At 40.6% G+C, this 22934-nt stretch overlaps 1 protein-coding gene across 7 annotated transcripts in view; it reads right to left on the bottom strand.

Moving 5' to 3' along the window:
* Arhgap24 (Rho GTPase activating protein 24) overlaps nucleotides 1–22934 on the bottom strand; it is a 600446-nt gene that overhangs the window by 29035 nt on the left and 548477 nt on the right. For 6 of the 7 annotated variants that reach the window (XM_040747531.1, XM_040747530.1, XM_040747529.1 and 3 more), the window contains one exon: nucleotides 13042–13164. In XM_040747531.1, the coding sequence (XP_040603465.1) occupies nucleotides 13042–13164 (123 nt within the window). Of the gene's footprint in view, nucleotides 1–6377; nucleotides 7271–13041; nucleotides 13165–22934 lie in introns of those variants that run through there. The other variant, XM_040747532.1, reaches the window with a different exon arrangement.

Here is a 22934-nt window from a genome sequence, read left to right as displayed (position 1 = left end):
AGAAATAGCTGATGATAAAAAATACTATAATAATAATAATTAATAATAATCACTATCGGATTTAAAATCATCTTTGGGGGAACCAGAGATATTTCAAACATTAAAATTAATAAGAATCAAGTTCGTGCATGCCCCAAAGACACATTAATTAGGAGATTATTAACAACAATATTTTCTGTGTATGAAGCCTGCAAAGAGCCCCAGGGATTGTCATTTTAGAGTCCCAGTGAAGATTCACATGCCAGCAATACTGTTCTTGCTCATCTGGGTAACACTGGTATGCTCAGCTTACTCTTGGAAGGACACTGACAGCCCCATAAAGCCTTCTCCCAGGAGTGAACACTTTACTCAACTGAAAAAGCAAATCACGCAAATGAACTCATCCCATGTGAGGAAGGTGCGTCAACTGCACTTTGAGACACCCTCCCCCTCTTCACTTGGGATTTATATTCCTAGGAGTAAGGGGCAGCTACCTATGGAGAAAATGTGATCAGACAAATATATTCAAACACCACCCTTCCTAAACATAAGTAAACCTGGACTGGATCCAGTAACTGCCCACTTTCCCCCTTGATTTCTACCTTGGTGTAAGGCACTCCATTGCCATCTCCTATCTGCTTCTTCACCCACTGCCATTTGACAACTGGCCCTGTCACTCTATGAAATTTGAATTTTCCTACAGTTACCAACACTTTCTGGGTTGCTAAATCTTGGTCATCTTCATTTGGTTTTCTTCCTGCTTCACTCTCTTCCTGGTCTTCATTCTCAGGATTCTGGCCTCTCAGAAGCCCCATGTCTTCTCTGACCCTTCCCACAACACAGTGGTTCTCTGATCTCTGTTCTCAGCTCTGTGTTCATTTTACTTGCTACATGTTCTCTGTTGGACCTGACATGATTCCACAGATGTCAACACTTCCTAGATTTCTATCTCAGGTTGGGCTATCCCCACCGGCCCTACATTGCAACAGCCTATTTGACTCTTTCAACACGGATATCACATGCCCCTCCTCCTCTTTTTGAGACAGGGTCTTGCTTTTAAACCCTGGCTGACCTCAAACTTGTGGTCTTACCTTAACACCCCACCAACCCACTTCTGATTAAAAGGGCTACAAGTATGAATCACTTTAACCTATAACTGGTTACAAACCCGACAAATTTAAAATGAGTGAAATCAGTTTTTCTTTGAATCTCCTTTGATTCCCTGTACCCTTGATCTTATCTACTGGTCCCAGGTACCTTCCTATCATTGGAGTTTGAAAGTCAACCTAGTTTCTTCACTTCTTTACATATCTAATCCTCGTGTTGTTTACCTCCAAACTTCTTGGGGTCGCATTTGAATAGACACTATATGCTGCATGTGCTTTGAAGACCAGTGTTCTCAACCCACACAAACACTGCCCAGGGCAGATAGAGACAGGGAGATGTCAGTAAGTGTCCGATGGTGGCTCAGAGGCAGGACTGAACCAGTCTCGGCTCTAGGTACTTCAAGTCCATACAGGTTGAGAATTCCTTGTCTGAAATTTGTGAACCAGAATGGTTCTGATTTCAGGTATTTTTTTTTGATTTGAGGATATTTGCAAACATAATGAGATATTTTAACAATGGGTCCTAAGGTTAAACATAGAGTTCACCAATGTCTCAGTACATCTACATGCATAAGCTGAGGTTCATTTTATATAGTATTTTAAATAATTTTGTGCTTAACAGAGTTTCATGGTACAGAAGTTTCTACTGTGGAATCATGTTGCCACTAAAACATTTCAAATTTTGGATTTTCAAATTTGTGATGTTCAGCATAAACACCATCAACCCCATGGGACTTAGGCTGTCTCAGATCCCTGGAGCGTAAGGTCAACATGGATGAGACAAAAGTTCTCCACAAACATTTTCAGAATGAACTATGCATGCATAAAGCCAAAACATGCCATCTTCCCAATTAAACAACACAAATGAATAATTCCTCAAAAAGAAATGAGGTGTGCTACTAATTACTCTAAAAACCATAAAAATAAAACAGTTCTTGTTTTTGGATGAAACAGACGAATCAAACTTCCTAATTGTTGCTCCAGGTTTCTGTTATTGGCTATGGCAGAGTTCCTGTCCCATCTGGTTACCAGATCATATGCTTAGCAAAGAGGAAAAACATTTTTTTCTGATTCCTCTGCTAACTACAGCTCTTTTAGCAGACAACTCCTGGTATCGTCAGGAATGCAAACTTTCAATAAACATCCACCCTTCCTAAATGGATAAGTCAAAATAAAAGATGACTATTTTAGTTAAGAGCAAGGAAAGTTGGCTGAGGCTTATTTCTGTCTGTCTGTCACCAGCTTCCTAGTGCAAAAACATAAAAATAAAAAATAAAAAACCTCTCAGAGAGAATGTTAAATCTAAGAGCTAAGATTCATAGCAATTAGCAGTGAGTACAATCATGTGGTCAGGATGAGGAAAGGAAGAGAAAATAAAGACTTGGGAAAAATGAGGACAATATCCCAGGATGAGTGCCCTGCCACAATGGCCTTGGCCTCAGAATAGACCAGCAATTACAGACATCATCATCTGTATCCAGGCATCAAGCCAGAAGACTTGCATGCACTTCAAGGATTGTCTTCAACAGAATCTTTTCTTCTACAGCCAGAAGGCGCCAGGTGGCCTCTCTCAGGCCCCGTGCCTAGCAGAGAAGCATATGTAGGTTACAGATGCAGGTACATGTGATTCTGAAGGTCCTTCTCCTACTCTATTTTATTAATTCAACTCTGGTGTTTTTTACAAGCGTGCTGAGCACTCAGGATCATCAAGGAAATACTCAATTTCACATAGATTAAGTCATTCTCTGCTTCCCAGGTTGGCTCTAAAGTCAGCCTTCTTTTCCCGAGCACCCAAGGCTCCATACAACACTGGGTACAGTACTTATCCCAAGTTGGCCTTCATTATTCCCTTATCCCCAAGCAGTCTACAAAGTCCTAACTTGAAGCACTCATTCTGTCTGTCTTCCATCCCCAGCATTGCTTGGTGGGGACTCCAAAACACCACTCATTTACAAGCAACACAAGTTAAAATTATATGTGTTTGGACAATAGTATTGTGATTGGACAAATCAACTTCCAAAAAACGTGATTATAACGTAAATAACATTCATTTTCTGAACATGATTTTGCCTGTATCTCCATACACATGAAGTAATTGTATTTTAACTCAAGTTGCTTACAAACTCACAGGAGAATACAGAAAGCACTGTAATGCTCTAAGTGTTTATAAATGCCAGGCTATATACAACCATTTAGTTCATGATTCATCTTAAATAGTAACTGAATGCACTATCACTTCCCTTTGGGCAGAAACGAAGCAATGGGTGTGCACTACATTTGTGCTGTTTAAGAAGGATGTATTTATATATAAAGATGCAGTGTCCAAGAAGGAGATCATATCAAACACAAGGCTGGACAGTAAGAAGTGTGAAGTAAGAGCCATCTATGTCTGGAACAAAGAGTAAAATTTGGATGGAGGAGAGAGCATCATGATGGAAGGCACAAAGTTGAAAAGCAAGAGGTGGTGTATAATATGTATTTAGTGGGAAGGAATGGGTTAGCCTGGGAAACTGGGGGGCTATCTCTAGGTAACTGGTGGAACTGGTTAGACTGTGTTGATAATTATGCAAAGTAGGATTGACCCCTTGGGCAGTAAGGGCTCATAAGAAAAGTTCCAAGTTGTGGAATGTGGCTTGAGAACTCATTGGAGGAATAGAGATCAACCAGTGCTTCATAAAATAGACTCCAATACAGGAATCCATGAAGGGTGTGACAGATGGGGAGTAGATGATTGTCATTGTGAAGAAAGAGCATTGCGGGCTGAGGCAAGACAATGCAGAGACCTAAGGTGGGGATTGAGGACCCCAGGGCAAACCCCCAATATTCTAAATGGTTATATATAATGTGTCTATGAATAGTCCCTGCGGAAATGGTAACATAGCTCTAAGAAAAGGGCACCTTAGACTAAAATAAGGTTAAAGTTGGCAGCTAAATTATTAAGCTTACAGTCATGGTGACATTTCAAAGTTTAAAACAATGAATGGGTTAAAAGTATATTATAGTTTTCTTTTACCTACATACAAATTCAGAACACCACACTCCCCAGCTTCCTGCCTAATAGATGCTAGGTTTATAAAAACGCACGGAGGAAACATTTTCAGTGACCTTAATTAGTACTTGAGAAAAAGGAAGGAGGATGAAAGGGCAGTGAAGGCCAGAGCAGGTCTGAAGAGAAGCCCTGAACGAAGGGGCTGGGCCGGCAGAGCGCAGGGGCTGGCACCTATAATGTCCCTGCTCTATCCCTTCATTCAGTCAGTCTTTCTGAAGCGGCTAAGATCCTGAGTCTGCCTTTGTCATGCTCTATCCTGGGTAACAGTTAAAAAAAAATAACGGTGGATCGGGAAAACAGCCATCTCAACACTTTTGTTTCTTCTGGGTGCTTTCTTGGCTTCACACATTCGGCTCACTGCTTTGCAGAAATGACAAGTGGGTGTGGGGGCAGCCAAGAAAGAGGGGTCCACCGTGGGAAACACTTGAGCAGCACAGGCAGCAAAGGACGAAACAACACTTTACTTAAGGTGACATACTTTGGAGTCCAGGATTGAGAGGGAGGTCATGTTTTTAGCATAAAAAATTTAGTAAAGATGTGCAGCCCCTATGCTCCCATGCTACGACGCAGGGGTGACTGATTGAGTGCAGCATGCCAGTCTGGCGACAGTGCCGCTGCAGCAGCTGGGGCCCTTCCTCCCTGAGCCTCTGCAGAACTGCGGTTAAGCAGACAAGGAATCAGACAGGGGGAGGCTGCATGCTCCCTGCTTGCTTCTAAGGGAAAGCAGAAAAGAGCGCTTTGTGTAAGTGAAATATCTCCCGGTGCTTGACTCACATACAGAGCATCCACTGGACAGGAAACACTTCGTAAGGAAGAGACAACTATAGACAGAGTTATCAGGAAGTTCCCTCTTCCACCTGTGCCAGCCTGTGGGGGGCTTTCTTCTCTGGGGCTGCCTTTCACTTTGTAAAGAAGGAAAGAGAGAGAGAGGTGGAGGCATGGCAGGCTCGCAGGCATTCCCACATAGCTACTGTCTGTTTCCCAGCACTGGGGGAGGGGAGGTAGAATGGTTTGAGCTACCAGGCTTCATCAGAGATGCATAAATAATACCCCAAATATCGAAAGCTACTTCCAAAGAGCTGAGAAACTATAAGACAAGGGACGTGGCCTTTGAATAATACTAGTCCTTGAGCCTTCCTCAGTTTCTGTTTCTGACAAATTCTCTATCAATGATGTAATCTGACAGTAGCCATGAGATGCTCACAGATCTGTGGACTTGGAGAGCTTAACATTATGGGTTTCTCATTAAGTTTTTTTATGGATGAGATAGGAACATGAGTGAACACCTTGCTGATAATGTGACCATGACCATAGTCAGCATCTCATCATTGCTCAAAGAGAAAGACTCCAAAGGAATATAAGTATTTCACTTTTACAAAGTACCCACTATATTTAATTTTCATATTTTCTCATTTTTTGTTGACTACTTACTATGTAGGGGGTTATAACAAAGAGGTGGCAGACCCGAAAATTGGGGAGAAAGTAGATGACACTAGATGTCATTTAACTCAGCCACTGACTAATCAGTGGCAGTTAAGTTTATAATTACTCACTTTCCATTTGAAATGTTCTTCTACTCTGTCACTGTCACTTTAAGGAAAACAGAATTAAACAGAAATAAACCTTTTTCTGAAAATATTTATTTCACTTATGCCATACTCTCTAGCTTCTGAAAACAAGTCAGAAATACCTTAGTTGTATTGTTTATTATAACTGATTATAGTCCCTAGCCCCTGTTCGTTCTTTCCCAATAATATATATGGAAAGTCAAGGTGATTCCTATTTCTGGCCAATGTTGGCGGGCTAGGGGCCACCACAGGGAATCTGATCGTCAAAAATTTCTTAGTAGGTTAGGGAGGCTGCACGAGGAGTTATTTGGAAAACCAAAGGAGTAAGACGCAGAACAGCCCTTTGCAAGGGACCTGTTTCAAGGGGTCAGAACAAAGATGCTGGGTTTGGATGTGGGAAGGGCCCAAGAGAACTCTACCTTCTCCTTTCAGATTTGCTTAGTCCCCTGTCGGGTCAAGGTGATCCTTGTAGGACCACCGTGCTTAAGCCCCACCTACCCTTCACAGACAGCAACATACAGATAAATAGGAACCTTGAAAAAGAAGTCTAGACAAGCAATGTCTTCCACAGCACTAAGCCCTCAGTTTGCAAATCCCCATTCTGCCTGAAAGTTTTCGATAACAAACAGACATTCAGACATTAATTAGAAGGACACTAAGAGACCATCTACCGACCTTTCCGGAAACTAAAGCACCGTTTGATTCTTCTGTATGTAGTTTTGGGGATAAAAGGAGTTGATGCACCTGAGGGGCGTCCCCCCGAATTTCGGTCTTCAGGCATCATACAGGCCCCAGGTTGTGAGACCAGCTCGGGCGTCCTTAAAACCTGCCTGTGTGTGGGAGTCCACAGGCACTCCTCGTCATGTTTGTTTATATGTCAGGTCTGGAGTGCTGAGCCCTACAGCTCCGGGTTTTGGTCGTCCAAGTCCTGAGTTAAGGTAACCTCTCATTTACTCCTTTTGGTAAGAAATACCCCTTCTTTTTCTGTTGCCTAATTCGGGAGGATTTTTTGTTGTTGATGATGCTGTCGTTGTTTGTTTGTTTTTGTTTGTTTTAAGTTTCTGCAGACATTCCGAAATGTCACGGGAAAAGAATTGCAACAACAAGCTGCGGCTACCTTCACGCGGCAAGAATTGTTTCGTTTTGTTTATTAAGAGCTGTCTTCTCAGCTAGACAGAAAGTCCTCTGGAAAGGTCAGCAAATAGCCCGGTGCAGAGGGGAAGAGGAACAATGACAAAGGGGCCCCTTGGGAGTCCTTCAGGACAGTCCAGGCTGGCTGCTTTCGTCTGAGAGAAATGGGAAGAAACCCTTGGCACCTTCTCTAGGGCGCATTCCAGTGCACACGACAATTCCTTGTGAAGGACTGGAAGGACTCCCCGGTTCCTTTTATGGTACCCCGCAGCCTTTGATGCTCTCTGCAGGAGTCTCCCTCTTCCCTTCTGTCTTCCAGCAGCTCCCCATGGAGTCGCCACGTCAGAAGGGTCTGGTGCCCATTCTAGGAGTCTCCTTGGCTGTTCCGGAGGCGGCTCTGCAGGGAGCTCTCCTCCCCCCTCCTGCTCCAGTTCCCTTTTCTCAATGAGAGCTGGGCGGGAGCTGGCAGAGCTGTGGCTGCCTGGTCACAGCTGTGGCTGCTGCTGCCTCCAGTGCCCGCTGGTCAGATGGAGCAGGTGCAGTCGCATCGTGAGGGGAGGGAGCAAGGATGCCTCGTGCCTGTGGAGCCCCTTTAATTTTTTTTTTTGACCTGATACTGACCTTACAACTCTTACCTGACTCAGCACCTTCTCTACTGCCTGGCTCACCCCCTACACAAAATAGCACCAAACCACCCATGTGAATGTGTGTGTGTGTGTGTGTGTGTGTGTGTGTGTGTGTGTGGTGGCTTTCTGCATGCTCAATCTCACATTTATTCTTTTCCCACCCAAGACTTACACACTTTCCCAACCAGATCTTTGTGGCTAAATCTATTTGTGGATACTCAATATCCTCGAGTCACATTACATATCTATACGTTTTTATGTGCCTACAAAAGTTAATTTTGGTAACAACCAGTCTGCAGGTATAAGTGCAAAAACAAATCAACTCATGCAAGATGTGACTGTATTCGCTTCTCTGGTTGTCTTGAACAACAGCTCCTGCAAGCTTTTGCCCCTCACCCGCTTGAGTCCTCCAATGCTTCCAGTCCTGTTCACTGAATAATTAACTCCCTGGGTTAATCATTCATCCACCTGCCTGCTCCCTAAGCAGATCTGGAATGCTGGTGCCTTAACCCTAGCTGACCCCATGGCCTCTCGCTCCTCCCCAGCCCTTGAGCAGGAGCTTCCCCTAACTCCAAGTTGAATGAGGAAGGCACCCTCCTTACCAGCATCATTTGCCCGGTGTGGCTTTTCCTTCTGTGACCAGCCAGGGAGATGAAGTGTGTGTGTGTGTGTGTGTGTGTGTGTGTGTGTGTGTGTATGTGTGTGTGTGTGTGTATGTGTGTGTGTGTTCACTCTGGGTGAACCAAACAGACAAGGTGCTCACTTGAAAGTCTCATAGGCCACTTCCACGTACACTGGAACAGAATTCAGTTTACAGAACAAGCAAGGGGTTTAAAAGATGGCTCCGAGGTTAAGAGTGCTTGCTACTCTTGCACAGGAGAGTTTGGTTCCCAGTACCCATGCTGGACAGTTTACAACACCTGTGGATTCAGCATTAGAGTCTTCTGGTAGCCCTGATCTCTGAAAACCTGTACTCAATATACATGGTATGCATGCATGCATGTATGTATGTATGTATGTATGTATGTATGTATGTGTGTATGATGTATATGTTTGTGTGTGTGAGCCACCCTACATATACATAGTTAAAAATAAAATGAAAAACAGACATGAAGGAAATAACTAAAAACTAAACTAAACACTTTCAAAGCTGAACACTGTAAGAACCTTGTTTTATTAATTTTTTGAAAATTGTTTTTATATCATTTTCACTTCTCTCCATTCCAGTTCCTGTGTGCCACCCCATTCCCTCTCAAATTACTGACACTTCTTATTTAATTATTACTGATACACACCCAAACACACTCACACATACCTCACACACAGGCCCATACACTCACATTCACACACACATTCATATCCCCCCACAGGTCCACACACTTCTATACACCTCACCCCCCAGAGACCCGCAGACCCACCTGCCCCCACACACACCTATACACTTACTTCACACACAGAGTCCCACATACTCTCACCCATACACTCACACACACACACACACACTCACACACATACTACATGCACACACACATACAGGCCTGAGGACTCACACTCACCTCATACACAGCCCCCCCCATACACACATACACACAGGCCACCTACACACACACCACATACACATATAGGCCTACACACTTACACTTGCCTCACAGGCACACATAGAGGTCCACACACACACTCACACCCCACATACATACAGGCCTTCACACTCATATTGCATACATACACAGGCCCACACATGTGCACACACAGGTCCAGACACTCAGTCTCTCTCTCTCTCTCTCTCTCTCTCTCTCTCTCTCTCTCTCTCTCTCTCTCTCTCTCTCTCTCTCTCTCTCACACACACACACACACACACACACACAGGATCTCCTGATTTATTTTAAAGCAGACACTATTTGTTAACGGGAGGAACTGGGCATGGAGCTCTAAGTACAAGCCCAGCTTGGGGGACCTAGAGTCTGTGCTGAAGTTTACTTTCCCAGCTGAGCCCTTAGTCTGCTTTGCATTCCAGCTGGTTCCCTTTACCTAGCTGATTAGTTATAAAATGATTGGCTTCATTTGACGAGGAGTCCTATGCTTTCTTTCCTTCTTGGTTTCTAATTGTTACTAGGGTGAGGGAGCCAGAAAAACTCCTCAGGTGTTTACCACATTCAAATCAATGGGGTCCACACAATCTACAGGCCACTGTGTAATGTGTCCTCTCAGCTACTGAAGTGTCTTGGTACAAGTACATGACCACTCACAAACTTGTGTATTCATGCAAGGATGGGACTCTTCTTCACATACAAAAATACATTTTAATTTCTTGGCATCGATTCAGATATTTTTAAAAGTCTGGAAAAACTATTTTAACTATAATCATCTTAAGTTAAAAATTTTTGTTCATTTATTTTTAATATCTCTTGTCCATAAGGCATGAACTTGTATTTACCACAGTAGAAGTGCCAGACAATATTATTGTGCTGTCAATCAGATGAAGAAATAAATTTTACAGGTGCTTTGGTACTTGACAATTACCTGCCTATTCTGGGTCTAGATGGCCTAATCTATAGAAAGCTGGTTGAGCTATAAAATGGCTTTAAAATAACCTAAATAATGAAAAACTTATTATTAGTGCAATGTTGAGTGGAATTTCAAAACGTAAAATAACATTTTTAGTCATGTGGATTTATAGTTTACATCTAAGGTTTAGGACATTCTTCAAAATTCAGTTCATGATCATGGAATTAGTTATCAAGAGCATATGAAATGCAGGGCCAAGGATGACAACTGTAAACAACTGTAATCTACCAAAGACTTCAGTCTGTTTGGTTCTCTGCACTGCACTAACTTTATACAGTTGTTTTCACAATGAAGAGGAATCATCCGATATTGTACAGAAGTTAAAGAAGTATTTTTAAATCTTATAATTTCTTAACACATAAAAGGGAGAACCTGAGAAATTCATTTCTGAAGCATTGCTTTTACTGTGAGTGATTGTGCTAATACATATGTATATCTTAAGAAATGAGATATCAACAGCGAAAACAGAGAGCCTACAGGGTGGGAGAAGATCTATGACAGGTAAGTTTTATACAAGGGATCAAAATCTAAAATATATAAAGAACTGCAAAACCTAAACACCACCAAGTGCCAAGTGCCAATCCTAATTTTTTCTATGTGTACATTTATATGGAGTAAGTGTGGATAGAGGCCAGGAATCTAAAGGGGAGCCCAGGGGATGGAAACAAAGAGGCTTTAAGGTTCTGGGTTGGGAGTGTAGGGGTGGGGGAGGCTCAGAGAGCACAGATGACAGAGTACTAGGAGTGTGTGTAGTGGTGAGGCTGTGAGGGGCAGGAGGGAGGGTGAAGGCTCGGAGGAAAATCAACCCAAACTAACTGCCTACAAAAAGGCCAGAAGGAAATAAGTTCTTTGTATGCTAATTAAAACAAAATAAAAATAAAACATAATAACAAATTTATTCATTCAAAGTAGATTAACTTGAACCATTTATTTGTAAGATCATTCGGAGGCGTGGTTCAAGATATGGATACAGTGCTTCCTGTGCAAGCATGAGGGCCTGAGTTCAGACCCTCAGAGCCCTTGTAAAGGCATGTGTGGCTGTATGTACCTGTAACGTCAGTGCTGGGGGGCAGAGGCGGGTGGATCCCAAGGCTCATGGGCTAGTCAGTTTAGCTGAGAAGGTAAGTTCCAGGGTCAGTGAGACACCCTGATGTCCATCTCTGACCTCCACATTTGAGCGCTTGGTGTGCACCAGCACACCCACATACATATAGACACATGCCCTAACATGTGTGTGTGTGATGTAAGACAGTGAACATCCTTCTCAGATTACAGATTAGGAGATTCATGGACAGTTACGATTCCTATTGGGTCATTTCTGACCACTCTGGGGTGCCAGGACTGTCCGTGGACACCAACTTTACCCATTTTCCTTGAGAAGACAGTTTCCTTGAGAAGAGAAGGAAGGGGAGGGGCATGAACATTTGGCATAATCACTCTGAAAAATGCACCCCTAAGCTGATGTTAAGGTTCCCTTTGACCTCGGGGGCCTCATCAGTCTTAACAGAAGAGAAGCAAAAGGAACTTTGAGATGTCACATTTTCAGGGTGCCGGGAAGTTCCAGCAAACTGGGGCCAGTCATGTGTGCATTTCTCATGTGTGTCACAGGGAATCCTGTGTGAGGGCGGGGTCTCCAGTTGTGGATCTGCAAATATTTTAGACAGTTCTACATCATTTTAGCTTATGAACAGGGTGAGTAAAGGCACAGCCATGCAAACTAAGACACTGAGAGTCCTGGGGTATCAGCTGCAAGTCAGAGCATTACCAGGCAAGCTGGAAAGAATGGTTACCACACACCTGATAGAAAACACTGCTAAAGAGCAGACATTTCAGAGGCAAATATCAGTAGATACCAACTTGTCTTCCAAAAACTCTCTTCTGTGTAGTCCTGCCTCCCTTCCTTGTTTCGGTCCTGGGGCTCAAACCCAGGCACTCATGCATGTTAAATACACAGAATCTACTGCTGAGACATCTGCAAAACTCAATAGTTATCAAAGTTTGATCAACTTCACATTTTGGAAATTATTCTAACATATGAAGAGGTCAGTCAACCTAAGAAACATCAGATACATTAATAGAAATTAATTATTTTTGAGAGTTCACCGAGCTGACAGTTTGCAAAAAAAGAATGTAAAACGTGGGAATTATGTTTGGCTTACTGAACATAAAGTTGAGTTAATAAACTAATTTTTGCTACATTAACATAATTCATTTTTAACAAATATCATACCTCATTGAAAATACGTTGGGTGGTATACAAGTATTTTTACTATTATTTTTGGGTTTTGTTAATTAAATATTTCTTTGAATGACATTTCTGTTTATGTTATTCCAGTTCTGATTTCTTGAAGGATAAAATTCCACCTTTAATTTCTTCCTCTATTCATCCCATTCTATTCCATTCTTAACATAATTTGGCTCATTTTCTGCATACCACGTTTTCAACCTCATTTTGTTTGGATTGTATTAGAATGATCTCTAATTTGTTACATTTAGTTAATCAACCACATCAGTTCTCATAAAAAACTGTGGCATTTCTTTTGATGTTACTGAGCTTCTGGGGCCTCCTGGGGGGACTCTTTTCAAATATAATATTTTATTCCTTTGTTTTATATCCAGGCATTCTTAGCTAGTGAACTTCTGTAGCATGTGTCATTTATTTGTCAGTTCCATAGGAGATAACTTCTGGCTTTTACCTATCCATTTGCTATGAATTTTGAAATTAGTATATAAAGCAGTAAGATTGATTTTTTCTTTTTCATATACTCCAATCACTTATTGTTAGTCAAAAGTGGGGAAAATTCAAAATAAAAAAACAAAGTTACTCTGTTTTAGAATTCAACATTTTTGCAAAAATTTGGCTATTAGTGACAAGTGATCTGGATTAAGCCTCCAGGAGTTATTTAGGTATGCATCTACCAATAGTGTTGAATAATTTACTGCTTGTGTTAACATTCACCCATCTGGACATAGGAGCTGACACACTAACAGCTTTTCTATGACTAAAATCTGCTCACCTCCTCCGAACGGTCCCCATATGACTCGGCGGATGGACTTCACCCAGTCTTCCATGTCATTCTGGGTGCTCGCCATGAGGAGGTAGCTCTCATGATTCGCTGTCATCCGATCGCGTTCACCTCCTGCAAGAACAAGAGCACATTTAGGGGCCAGTTGGACCAGCGAGAGCTGATTCCTCCACGTCAGCCTTGAGGGATTCCCAGAGGCAAACTTGAAGGCAGCCCTTCATCCTACTGAATGAACTGAAGATGTTTATTTACCTCAGCTGCTGGAGAACCTGTGATGGGGATTGCTGCTTTAAAAGGAAAAGCTCTTACGTTTCTAGGAGCAAGCTAGAGAACAAATGCCATCCCCTAAACAATGCCCGGGTTTTCTGTCCTAGCAACAACCCATAGGCCTGCAGTAACTCATAATCCAATCCATTCACAGAGTTGCTGAATAGGGAGAAACGGGAGAGACAAAGGGAAAGAAGGAGACGATGGCATGGCGGTCCACAGAGTGCCTGCAACTTCATCAGAAGCACAGAACCCTGCTTAGATCACAAACAGCCCGCAGCAGGTCCACGGTTCAGGTTGGGACCTTGGGAAGGAAGGCGCCATCAGTTAATGCCTATGGCCCACAGCTCCTCCTAGTTGCCTCTGCTGGACATGGGCAGCTCGGTGGTCCTCAAGGTCACAAAGGAAGGAGTGGGGGAGGGGATTGGTTGCATGCCTGGCCTGCACAAAAACCAAAACAGATCCAATGACCCTGACACCTGAGGAGGAGCTTTCAAAGCCCTCAGTGCAGAAGGAGGGTTGTGCCTCTTTTGTTTCCTACCATTCTCCAAAAATGTTCACAGACTCTAATATCAAATTTGAAGAACTAAATTCTAAAATACACAGTTTAATCCCCAAGAAATCCTAGAGTGTACTTCGATTTTCCGGGAATGCAACCTTCAGGTGTATAGAGAAAGAGTGTCCACATCTGATCCTGAACCCCAATGATCTGTTAGATGTAAGGATGAGGATCTGAGCATCCTTGGCGACCTCAGCTAGTCCCACTAGCTAGAGAGCTCCAGTGACGATTCATAATGCTCATGAGTGTGCAACTTAAAAACTGCATAGAATTTCACCAGATTCTGGTGGTTAATGCTATACTAACTGTTTGGGTGCTCCGTAGCTATGTATCAGTGTTTAGTTTTCACGAATCATTCTAAACTTGTAGCCTATGCAAATAATTCACATTCAAGCGTTTCATTTGGTTAGTTCGTTGTTTGGAAGTAGACTGGAATACTTCTCAGAAGGGCTTGTAGGGCTTCAATGACAAAAGACACCACGTGCCTCTACCCTCTCACCCTGGAACTAATACACACATAGCTTTGAAAGGTAAGGTTTAGGCATTTGAGTCCTGGGTTCTATAGCATCTTCTCAGCTTAGGGCTGAGAAGTCCTGTGAATAGAGCAAAAGTTGAAGTCCCCAACTGAGTAACTCAGTTCCTCTTTTCCAACTCATACAACTGGATTAACATGTGCTAAAGGGACATTAAATAGGTTTCCTTATACCAAGGTGCTTCTTAACTTAACAAGAAGGGTTGATTTTTTTTTTGTGAGGACCAACTGGAAAGTATATAAAAAACACTGTGCTGCAGGAATAGAAACTCTGTAAGTGGTTATTGCAGTTCATTTGACTGCCTTTCACTGGGGAGTCAGTGATACATGCCTGAGCAATTATTCAATAGCAACAAGGATATATTTTCTTCCGTGGATGCCACTATACACAGAATGCACATTTAACCTATATAATGCACATGCATGTAAACATAGCACACTTCAGCATGCACATACACATGCATGCTCATATCACATGAGTGCCAGAAATGACTAAATGGCAAACTAAGATGCTGCTTCAAATGGCACGGCACAGTGCTAAGAATTTTTTTGGCATTCGGATCTATTTATACCACTGTCTGGAGCCAAAAAATTAGCATTTTGAAATCAGAATATTTTAACTATTGTCTTTGCCTGAAGGATGCTTAGTAAATCAGATCACAATTTCCTGCTGTGTCACTGAAAGCCCAGGAGGAGACAGTGAGGCAGTGCTGCTGCTGAGAATGAGCTACAGCCACGGCAGAGCCTTTCCGCCTAGAAGCAGAGGGAGAGGCAGCTGATAAACACAACCGGCCATTATTCCCAACTTTTCATTTGATTCTTTATCTCTGCTGAGGGTGCTGTGTGTCTGACCTTGAATCTCATTTAGAGTGCCAATCACAGCTGTGAAGTCCCATGCGCGCGTTCTACCTCTTGATACCGATCTCGATTCCTCAGTGTATTAGCAAAGAAAAAAGAATGGTTTAGAAAAGCCTTTGCCACAAGTCTTGGTGGAAACAACACACTTCTTTACTAAAACTGTGATTAAGTAATTATATTAAGAATGTACTATTCAGTGTTCATATTTTCTGAGGTTTCAGTTATTTGCTGATGCCTCAAAATATTACATGAAAATTACAGAAATTAACAAATTATGAAATTCAAAGAATTTACTACAGTAAACTTACTATAAATTTTCTCCTTACTGCTGATAATCTCTTACTGTACCAGATTTGTGGAATGAACCATAGTTTAGTTCTATATGTGTAGGAAACATATGCATGGGGTTCCAGGTAGCCACTATGGCTCTAGGGTCATACCCACTGGGGATAGGGTAGCATCGACTACTGAAAGCTAACAAAGGGACCCCTCTTAAGACTACAGATGACTTCTGCTTTAATATATATATATATATATATATATATATATATATATATATATATAGCCCTTCAACTACAAGCCACCGGTGCTGCATTGCAATTAAAGGGTTCCAAAGGCAACTAAGAAGATAACTTTATGCCATAAATGAATAAATCCACAGTTTAAACTTTGAACCACATAGGTTGAAATTCAAGTTTTATTGTTATCTCTTCAGTGGGACCTGATGTTTGATGTAACTATTTTAGAAACAAAAATTATTTCTAGAGGTGAAATGTAAAACATTAAATTTATTTGCCATAGGAGAGTTTTATAACTGCCTTAAATTAATACATAATACGTGGATGCAAGTATCTGTGTGCACCTTACACCACAGTGCATGGCACTTTTGACTCCACCCATTCTCCATTCTTTAGTTGTGTTTGGATCCACACAGCATTCACATTTTGAAAGCCCACGATGGTGGATCCACACAGGTGTGAAGGACATGACTTCTGGATGGTAACTCCTGTTGGCAGTCATGCTTACTGGAAGCACCACACTTCAAGGTTTGGTGATTTTACAGGTGCTAAGTAGGTCATGTCATTCCATTGTATTTGCTTATATGTAACGGAAACTATTTGTACATTTCACTGAGATCTGTAAATCGTACTTGTTCATTTCACTCTTCTCAAAGTGAAATAGATTCTGCCAAGTAAATTAAGTACTTGACCTGATGACCTTTTGTACAACTGTAAGGTAGCGTCAACAGCCTGTATATATGCTATCACTTGGGTCTGCTGCCCATTATAGCCCTTCTAAAACTTAAACCTAAGACACATTTTGTGACTCATTGAGTGGGAAATTCCAAAATCAGTCATGATTGGGTTTTATTTTAAATGTGACTCAGATGGTTGAAGGCATGGTGCTGGACTGTAGCACTATTGGGAGGGGCTAGAACCATTCTGAGGCGGTTCCTATCAGGAGGCAGTTCAGCCATTGGACAGATGCCTGTGAGTCAAATGTTGTTGTGTCTGTCCATCTTTTGTTCCTTTCTCACTGAGCATGTGACATGTGCACACCACATAGAGGCTTTACTACAGGCCCAATAGGATGGGGCCATGTGAACATGGCCTGGACCCTTTAAACCATGAGGGAAAAAGACAACAACTTTTCTTCAAATGAACTGTCTGTTTCAGGTGTTTCATTAAAGTAACAGAAAGCTAGCCAACCCACACACAAAGATTTTTTTCATTTTCTCTTAGAGGAAACAATTATAAGTTGCTAGTAGAATTGTGAACTAAAAGGTAAGACAGCTTCTCAGAAAGTATGTATGTATATGTGTGTTCTCTCAAGTAAATAAACATAAGGATTTATATCAGGCTTTTCATTTGGGCCACCAACCAGTCCCCAAATCATTATTAAGAATGCTCAGCCTTAGCGTACGCTTCTCTTACTAGCTCTTATAACTTTAATTAACCTGTTTCTCTTCATCTGTGCTTTGTTTTGGGCTTTTTACCTTTCTTTCATTCTCTATGTCCTATTCCGTGTCTGGCTGTCTGGTGGCTGTCTGGATGGCCCCAGGCATCTCTCTCTTTATCCCTGTCCTCTTCTCCCTCTTGTTCTCTATTGAGGCTAGATTCCTCCTCCTATTTAGTCTCTCTGCCCTCAAGCCCCACCTATCCCACTACTACCTTGCTATTGGTCATTCAGCTTTTTATTAGACCAATCAGGTACCTTAGGCTGATGAGGTAAAACAGCAACACATCTTTACATAATTAAACACATGCAGCATAAACAAATATAACACATCTTTACATAAAGAAATACTTCACAACATAAACAAATGCAAACATCTTTACATGGTTAAAGGAATATCCCACAACCGAGACTGGCAGTAAATTTACTGTTCAAATTTTTTAAAATGATTTGCTCCAAATGGATTGTAGCCAGTGAAGTCACAGCACAGACCTGAGGATATTTCAGTGAAGGCTCTCAATGCTGTTAATAAAGTCAAGGGTGGGGGCTGGAGAGATGGCTCAGAGGTTAAGAGCACTGACTGTTCTTCCAGAGGACCTGAGTTCAATTCCCGGCAACCACATGGTGGCTCACAACCACCTTGAATGAGATCTGGTGTCCTCTGCTGGCCTGCAGGCAGAAGACTGCATACACAATAAATAAATAAAAATATTTAAAAAAAATAAAGTCAAGGGTGAAAAGTTTCCTCATTCCTAACTGCAAACACAGTCAAAGCCAGATTAGTGAATTATTCATCTTGTTAGCACTTGCAGAGAAGATATGTCAATGCCCCAAGACTTATTTTCACTCATCAAGTGGAAAGATCTTTTAAAAAAATAAACAAAAAATCCACATTAATTTTTACAAGATATAGTTTTTAGGTCTACAATGATGGAGTGTGAAGTTGAAAAACATTGCTGAAGCACTACCGTGGAAAATCACAGAGATGGAAACGCGTGACTCTCCTTTTATGGGACCAACACTGGGAAAACAATCAGATTTATCTGACATTCTATCAACAAACTCTGAGCATCTGTGGGTGTTCAAATCCTTTAACACATAACAACAAGTTGTGATGAGACAACATACTTCACGGAGGAAGGCTGAGGGAGGAATATTCGACCTGACCCCCTTTACTGTCTTAATTACTTTTACATTAGCTCTCATGTGAAATACGTTATCATCTAAAAAATGAGTTTTGTCATGTCTTATTATTTCCAAGTATTTATTTCCCAAATATTAATTTAAAAGATAATATAAGGGCAAAATTTCAATGAATTATCTTAAGAGGAACTTTGCTCAACTCTATACTACGGATTTTGGATATTTAAAAACATCACTCGAGCCAGAAAATGAGAATTTATTAAAGGTTTTATAAACAAAACATTGCATAACTCTACAAAAATATTTTTGAATATTTTAAACCTCTAACCAAAAAGAGATGGGTTGGAGGGCCAGTAGCAGTAAAGACATTGTTTTACAGTTAATAAATACAGCAACCATGCTACTGAGATGTTATTTTGTATTTTAGTTCAATTAATATTAGGTTTCTGTTTCCCAAGGTTTTTATTATAGTGATGCTTTATATGTTTTATACCTTCAGGAAAGCTCTCATATGTTTCTTAAAAGAGAACACTCTGTAGTATATCAAAAACTTATTTTTTTAAGCTATGAATAGATACAATGGATATTTGGTAGCTTACTGCTTATTAGTTGGTCATAACTTAGTATAGTAGGTTTCCAAGAATTCTGTCTAAAAATGGTTTGAGGGGAGTCTTTCTGCTTGAGTGTGTGTGTGTGTGTGTGTGTGTGTGTGTGTGTGTGTAAAATTCAATTCCTCAAAATATCCTGAAAAGTGTGAACAATAAAAGACTGGATGGGTCTGGAGAGACAGCTCAACAGTTAAAAGTAGTGGGTTGCACTTCTGGGACACATATGGTGGCTTATAATCATTTGTAACTCCAGAGCAATGGATATGATGCCCTTTGCCATCACTAGGCAAGCACATGGTGCACAGAAGCACATGTGGACAAAGCACCCATACAACTAAATAATAATAATAATAGCAATAATAATACTAATAATGATAATAATATAAAAACTAAGGTTCTGCCTCTACTGAACTGGAAATGCAACAGTGTACTTAAAATGTAGTAAAGTGAGCAAGAATTGCAAGAAGTAGCTGAGGTTCAGGGAGTCATTTCCTATCTCTGAAATCTATTGTCTTCAAAAGACCTAATGGTATTTCCTCACAGAGTCACTGTGCACTAACTGAAGAAATATGATTTCAAATACTCCAAAGACTTTCGAGAAATAGGTTGCTCTGTTGTTTTATTATGGGCTTGTAGGATACTTTTCATCTAAACTTCTTTCAAATTTAATATTTTTAACTTAAATCCTTTCAAATGCAAGAAAACAGCTTATTTTTAGAAACTATTCTGAATATGATCATAAAGTAAATTCATCTAATGAGAAAGCAAATAATGATTAATCTTTCAAGCTAATGTTTATTTCCATTATCAGGTTTTTAAAAATAGTTATGATGCATTCATCCCATTTAATTTTATTGTTCTGAGACTGTCTCTCTTTGTATGCAGAACCAGTTGGTCTTGAATGTATGATCCTCCTGTCTCAACTGGGATTATAGGCATGTACTACCATGAATAGCAAAAATACATTAACTTTAAAATGATTAGTTTTGAAACTTTAAAATTAGCAACAACGATGATGTCATTGTGTTTCAGTTTCCTGCTACCCAGACTGCACTAAAAAGTCAGTAAGATCTCAATTTCAGCCTTGTAGGCTATCTGGCTTCTAGTTGTGTCTGAGGTTTAGCATCTTATCACTTACATCCAGAAGTGAGTTAAATCCTTCTGAGGCAGCTGAGAAATAAAGGCACTGCACGCTTTATCATCTTTCCAGGTGATTCTGAGGCATCAAGAAGTCAGAGAACTCCCGCTGCAGGAGGATTTGCTGTCACTGGTCAAGATTTAAAGTTTAAGATTCAACCACAGGCCTCCTGTTAGCTTCTATCTATGTCATATTCTTCCAGCTTTTTAATCAGGAGGGCTGGAGCTTTAAAGGCTCGGATCATATAATGTATGTGATTGTTTATTTGCATTGTAAATGATTGACACTACAACTAGTTTTGTAAGAACATGTCATTTAAGTTAATATTAGGGAGTCTGGAAATTCTGTGAGCCTCATGCATTAAAGGTAGCTTATTTTGTCAAAGTGAATGTTAAGACACTTCTGTTGTGCACGTGAATACAGATTCATTATTCCACTACCCCCTCTTGCCCTGAGTTGGATAAGTTAAATTGTATATTGAATTTGGAGAGAGAGTGTGTTTGAAGATCTAGATGAAAATGCTCAAACACATTAAAAAATCTCTCATACTGTTTTTCTCTTATTGTTTTGGAATATTACAGATTTTCCAGGCTAATAATAAAGTCAGTTGGTAACTTATTTACAGTTTGCAAATTATCTTCATATCCCTTGATCTGGTTTTGAAAATAACCCTGGGAGATGAGGCAGAACATCCATCCATCTCTCACACATGTATGGAAATATACAACTGTTCCCATGTGTGTTCTAGGTCCCGAGGATACAATGGTGAAAACAACAGAAGGGAGAAGGCCTCATGGTCGGCGTTTGGACTGAATATATTGAGTTGAAAGTCACCAATATAATGCTGTCTAGAAAACAGTTGTATAAGATCAGTAGGGGAGACCAACGTTAGAAAATTTAGACTGAAAAAGTAGAGATTATTGGAGACTTTACCATATAGATCACAAGGTTAGGTAATGTGGAGATCTGTGACGACATTGTAAGACTCACTTCACTGCATGAGGTCAGCCTGAACTAACAAAATATGTCTTATAGGAATGTGTTCATCAATGTAGAGGAGAAAAAGAGAAGACGCCTGGTATAAGCAAATCTTCTAGAATTTCAGTGTAGAACAGAAAGAGAAATGAACGTTCTCTCTGTCTCTCCCACTCTGTCTCTGTCTCTCTATCTCTCTGTCTGTCTTTCTCTCTCTCTCTCTCTCTCTCTCTCTCTCTCTCTCTCTCTCTCTCTCTCTCTCTCTCTCTTTGTGTGTGTGTGTGTGTGTGTGTGTGTGTGTGTTAGATACAAGGCCTATAAAATGGGAAATATTGCAGAAAGCTTATATGCTTACAAGAATCATACACAAGGCTGAAGAGATGGTTCATCAGTTAAGAAAATTCAGTGTCTGTCCTTCGAGAAGACCTGATGGGTTCCCAGAACCCACATCAGGCACCCACATCAAAACTGTCCATAACTTCAGCTCCCATCATCTACACAGACATATAGACACACTGTGTGTGCATGTGCACGTGCGCGCGCGCACACACACACGAATATGAACACAGTATACACATATACACACATACGAACATACACACAGTTTACACACACATACACACACAAAATAAATGTAAAAAATCCACTGGAAAAGTTGTTAATTGGGAGAAAGCAAGCTTTAAGACATCCATAGTTCCTTCATGCTATGTTAAAATTTTCTCAGTTTCTTCAAAATCACTAAAAACATCTAGAAGTTAATGATTCCTTTTTCCTCAAAGTTTTGATTTTTCAGTTATATAATATGTACAAGAAATACTACTGAACGAAAAGGGTTTAAACTCTTAAATCATTTATAAAGACATGCTTTTAATATTTTACTCAATTACAATTTTTAGTATTATTCATTAAGGTATCGTCACAAATCTAATTTAGTTGGAACAATTTTCTTCATCTCTTAATTTTAATTGCCTAGACATTAATTATCCAGTTATACACAGCAGCAACTTTATAGAGTATGTTTGGGTATACATGAAGTAACTGATATTATAAAACCAATTATTATCATAGATTCTCAAAATCTGGTTGTTCTATCCAACAGAGGACAGCCAGTGATTATCACGGTATTTAATTATGGGCAAGCTCTAAAACTTCAGTTTTAATTTAATCCTTACATTCAACTGGACCACCCATTACACTTTGTCTCCCTCTGTTTTTTGTCTGGCCTTCTGGAGTCTGGGAATTCCAGAGTATGCAAGTGGGCGGGACAGATGTAAGATGGACCTCAGGGTTCTGGGACTTCCATGAAGGTACATGGCTTTACAGAGCATACAGTCATTGCTTAGCATGTCTGATTCTCCAGTGGACAAGGGGGTTGGTGTCTTAAGACGGCCACTCCCACTATTAAGAACACATGAACATGTTTTTCTAATGTACCTGATATGAACAGAGTACAAGTTATGGTTTCATAAAAGTAAGCTGTTTTCCCAATAGAAATGTTGAGAATAATCTGTGTTCACTGCTGATATTCACATTATGCCAGGAGTTAAGGGACCAACAAATGGAAAGATCTAGAAAGTCACTTCTTGACTGAATTGATCATACATGTTTCCATAAGGGTGACAGCATATGCCTGCTTCTTAGTACCAGCTCTCATTTTCTGTTCTTAAGTAATATTTAGCATGAACATGGATACAGACATGAAATTCTGTAGAACTCCAACAAGGTTTTGATGCAACTTGGAGTGTACCAAGAGTTTTATATTTAAAAGTTTAGAACAAATGTTGAACACTCAGAACCATCAGGAAACTCAAAAACTTAAACTATTTGATGATTTCTTTTCTATTTCTT

The sequence above is a fragment of the Mesocricetus auratus genome, unplaced genomic scaffold (genome assembly GCF_017639785.1).
Source record: "Mesocricetus auratus isolate SY011 unplaced genomic scaffold, BCM_Maur_2.0 Super-Scaffold_100006, whole genome shotgun sequence".
NCBI lineage: Eukaryota > Metazoa > Chordata > Mammalia > Rodentia > Cricetidae > Mesocricetus > Mesocricetus auratus.
The sequence above is the reverse complement of the archived record's forward strand: the minus strand, read 5'-3'. Positions and strand labels throughout refer to the sequence as shown.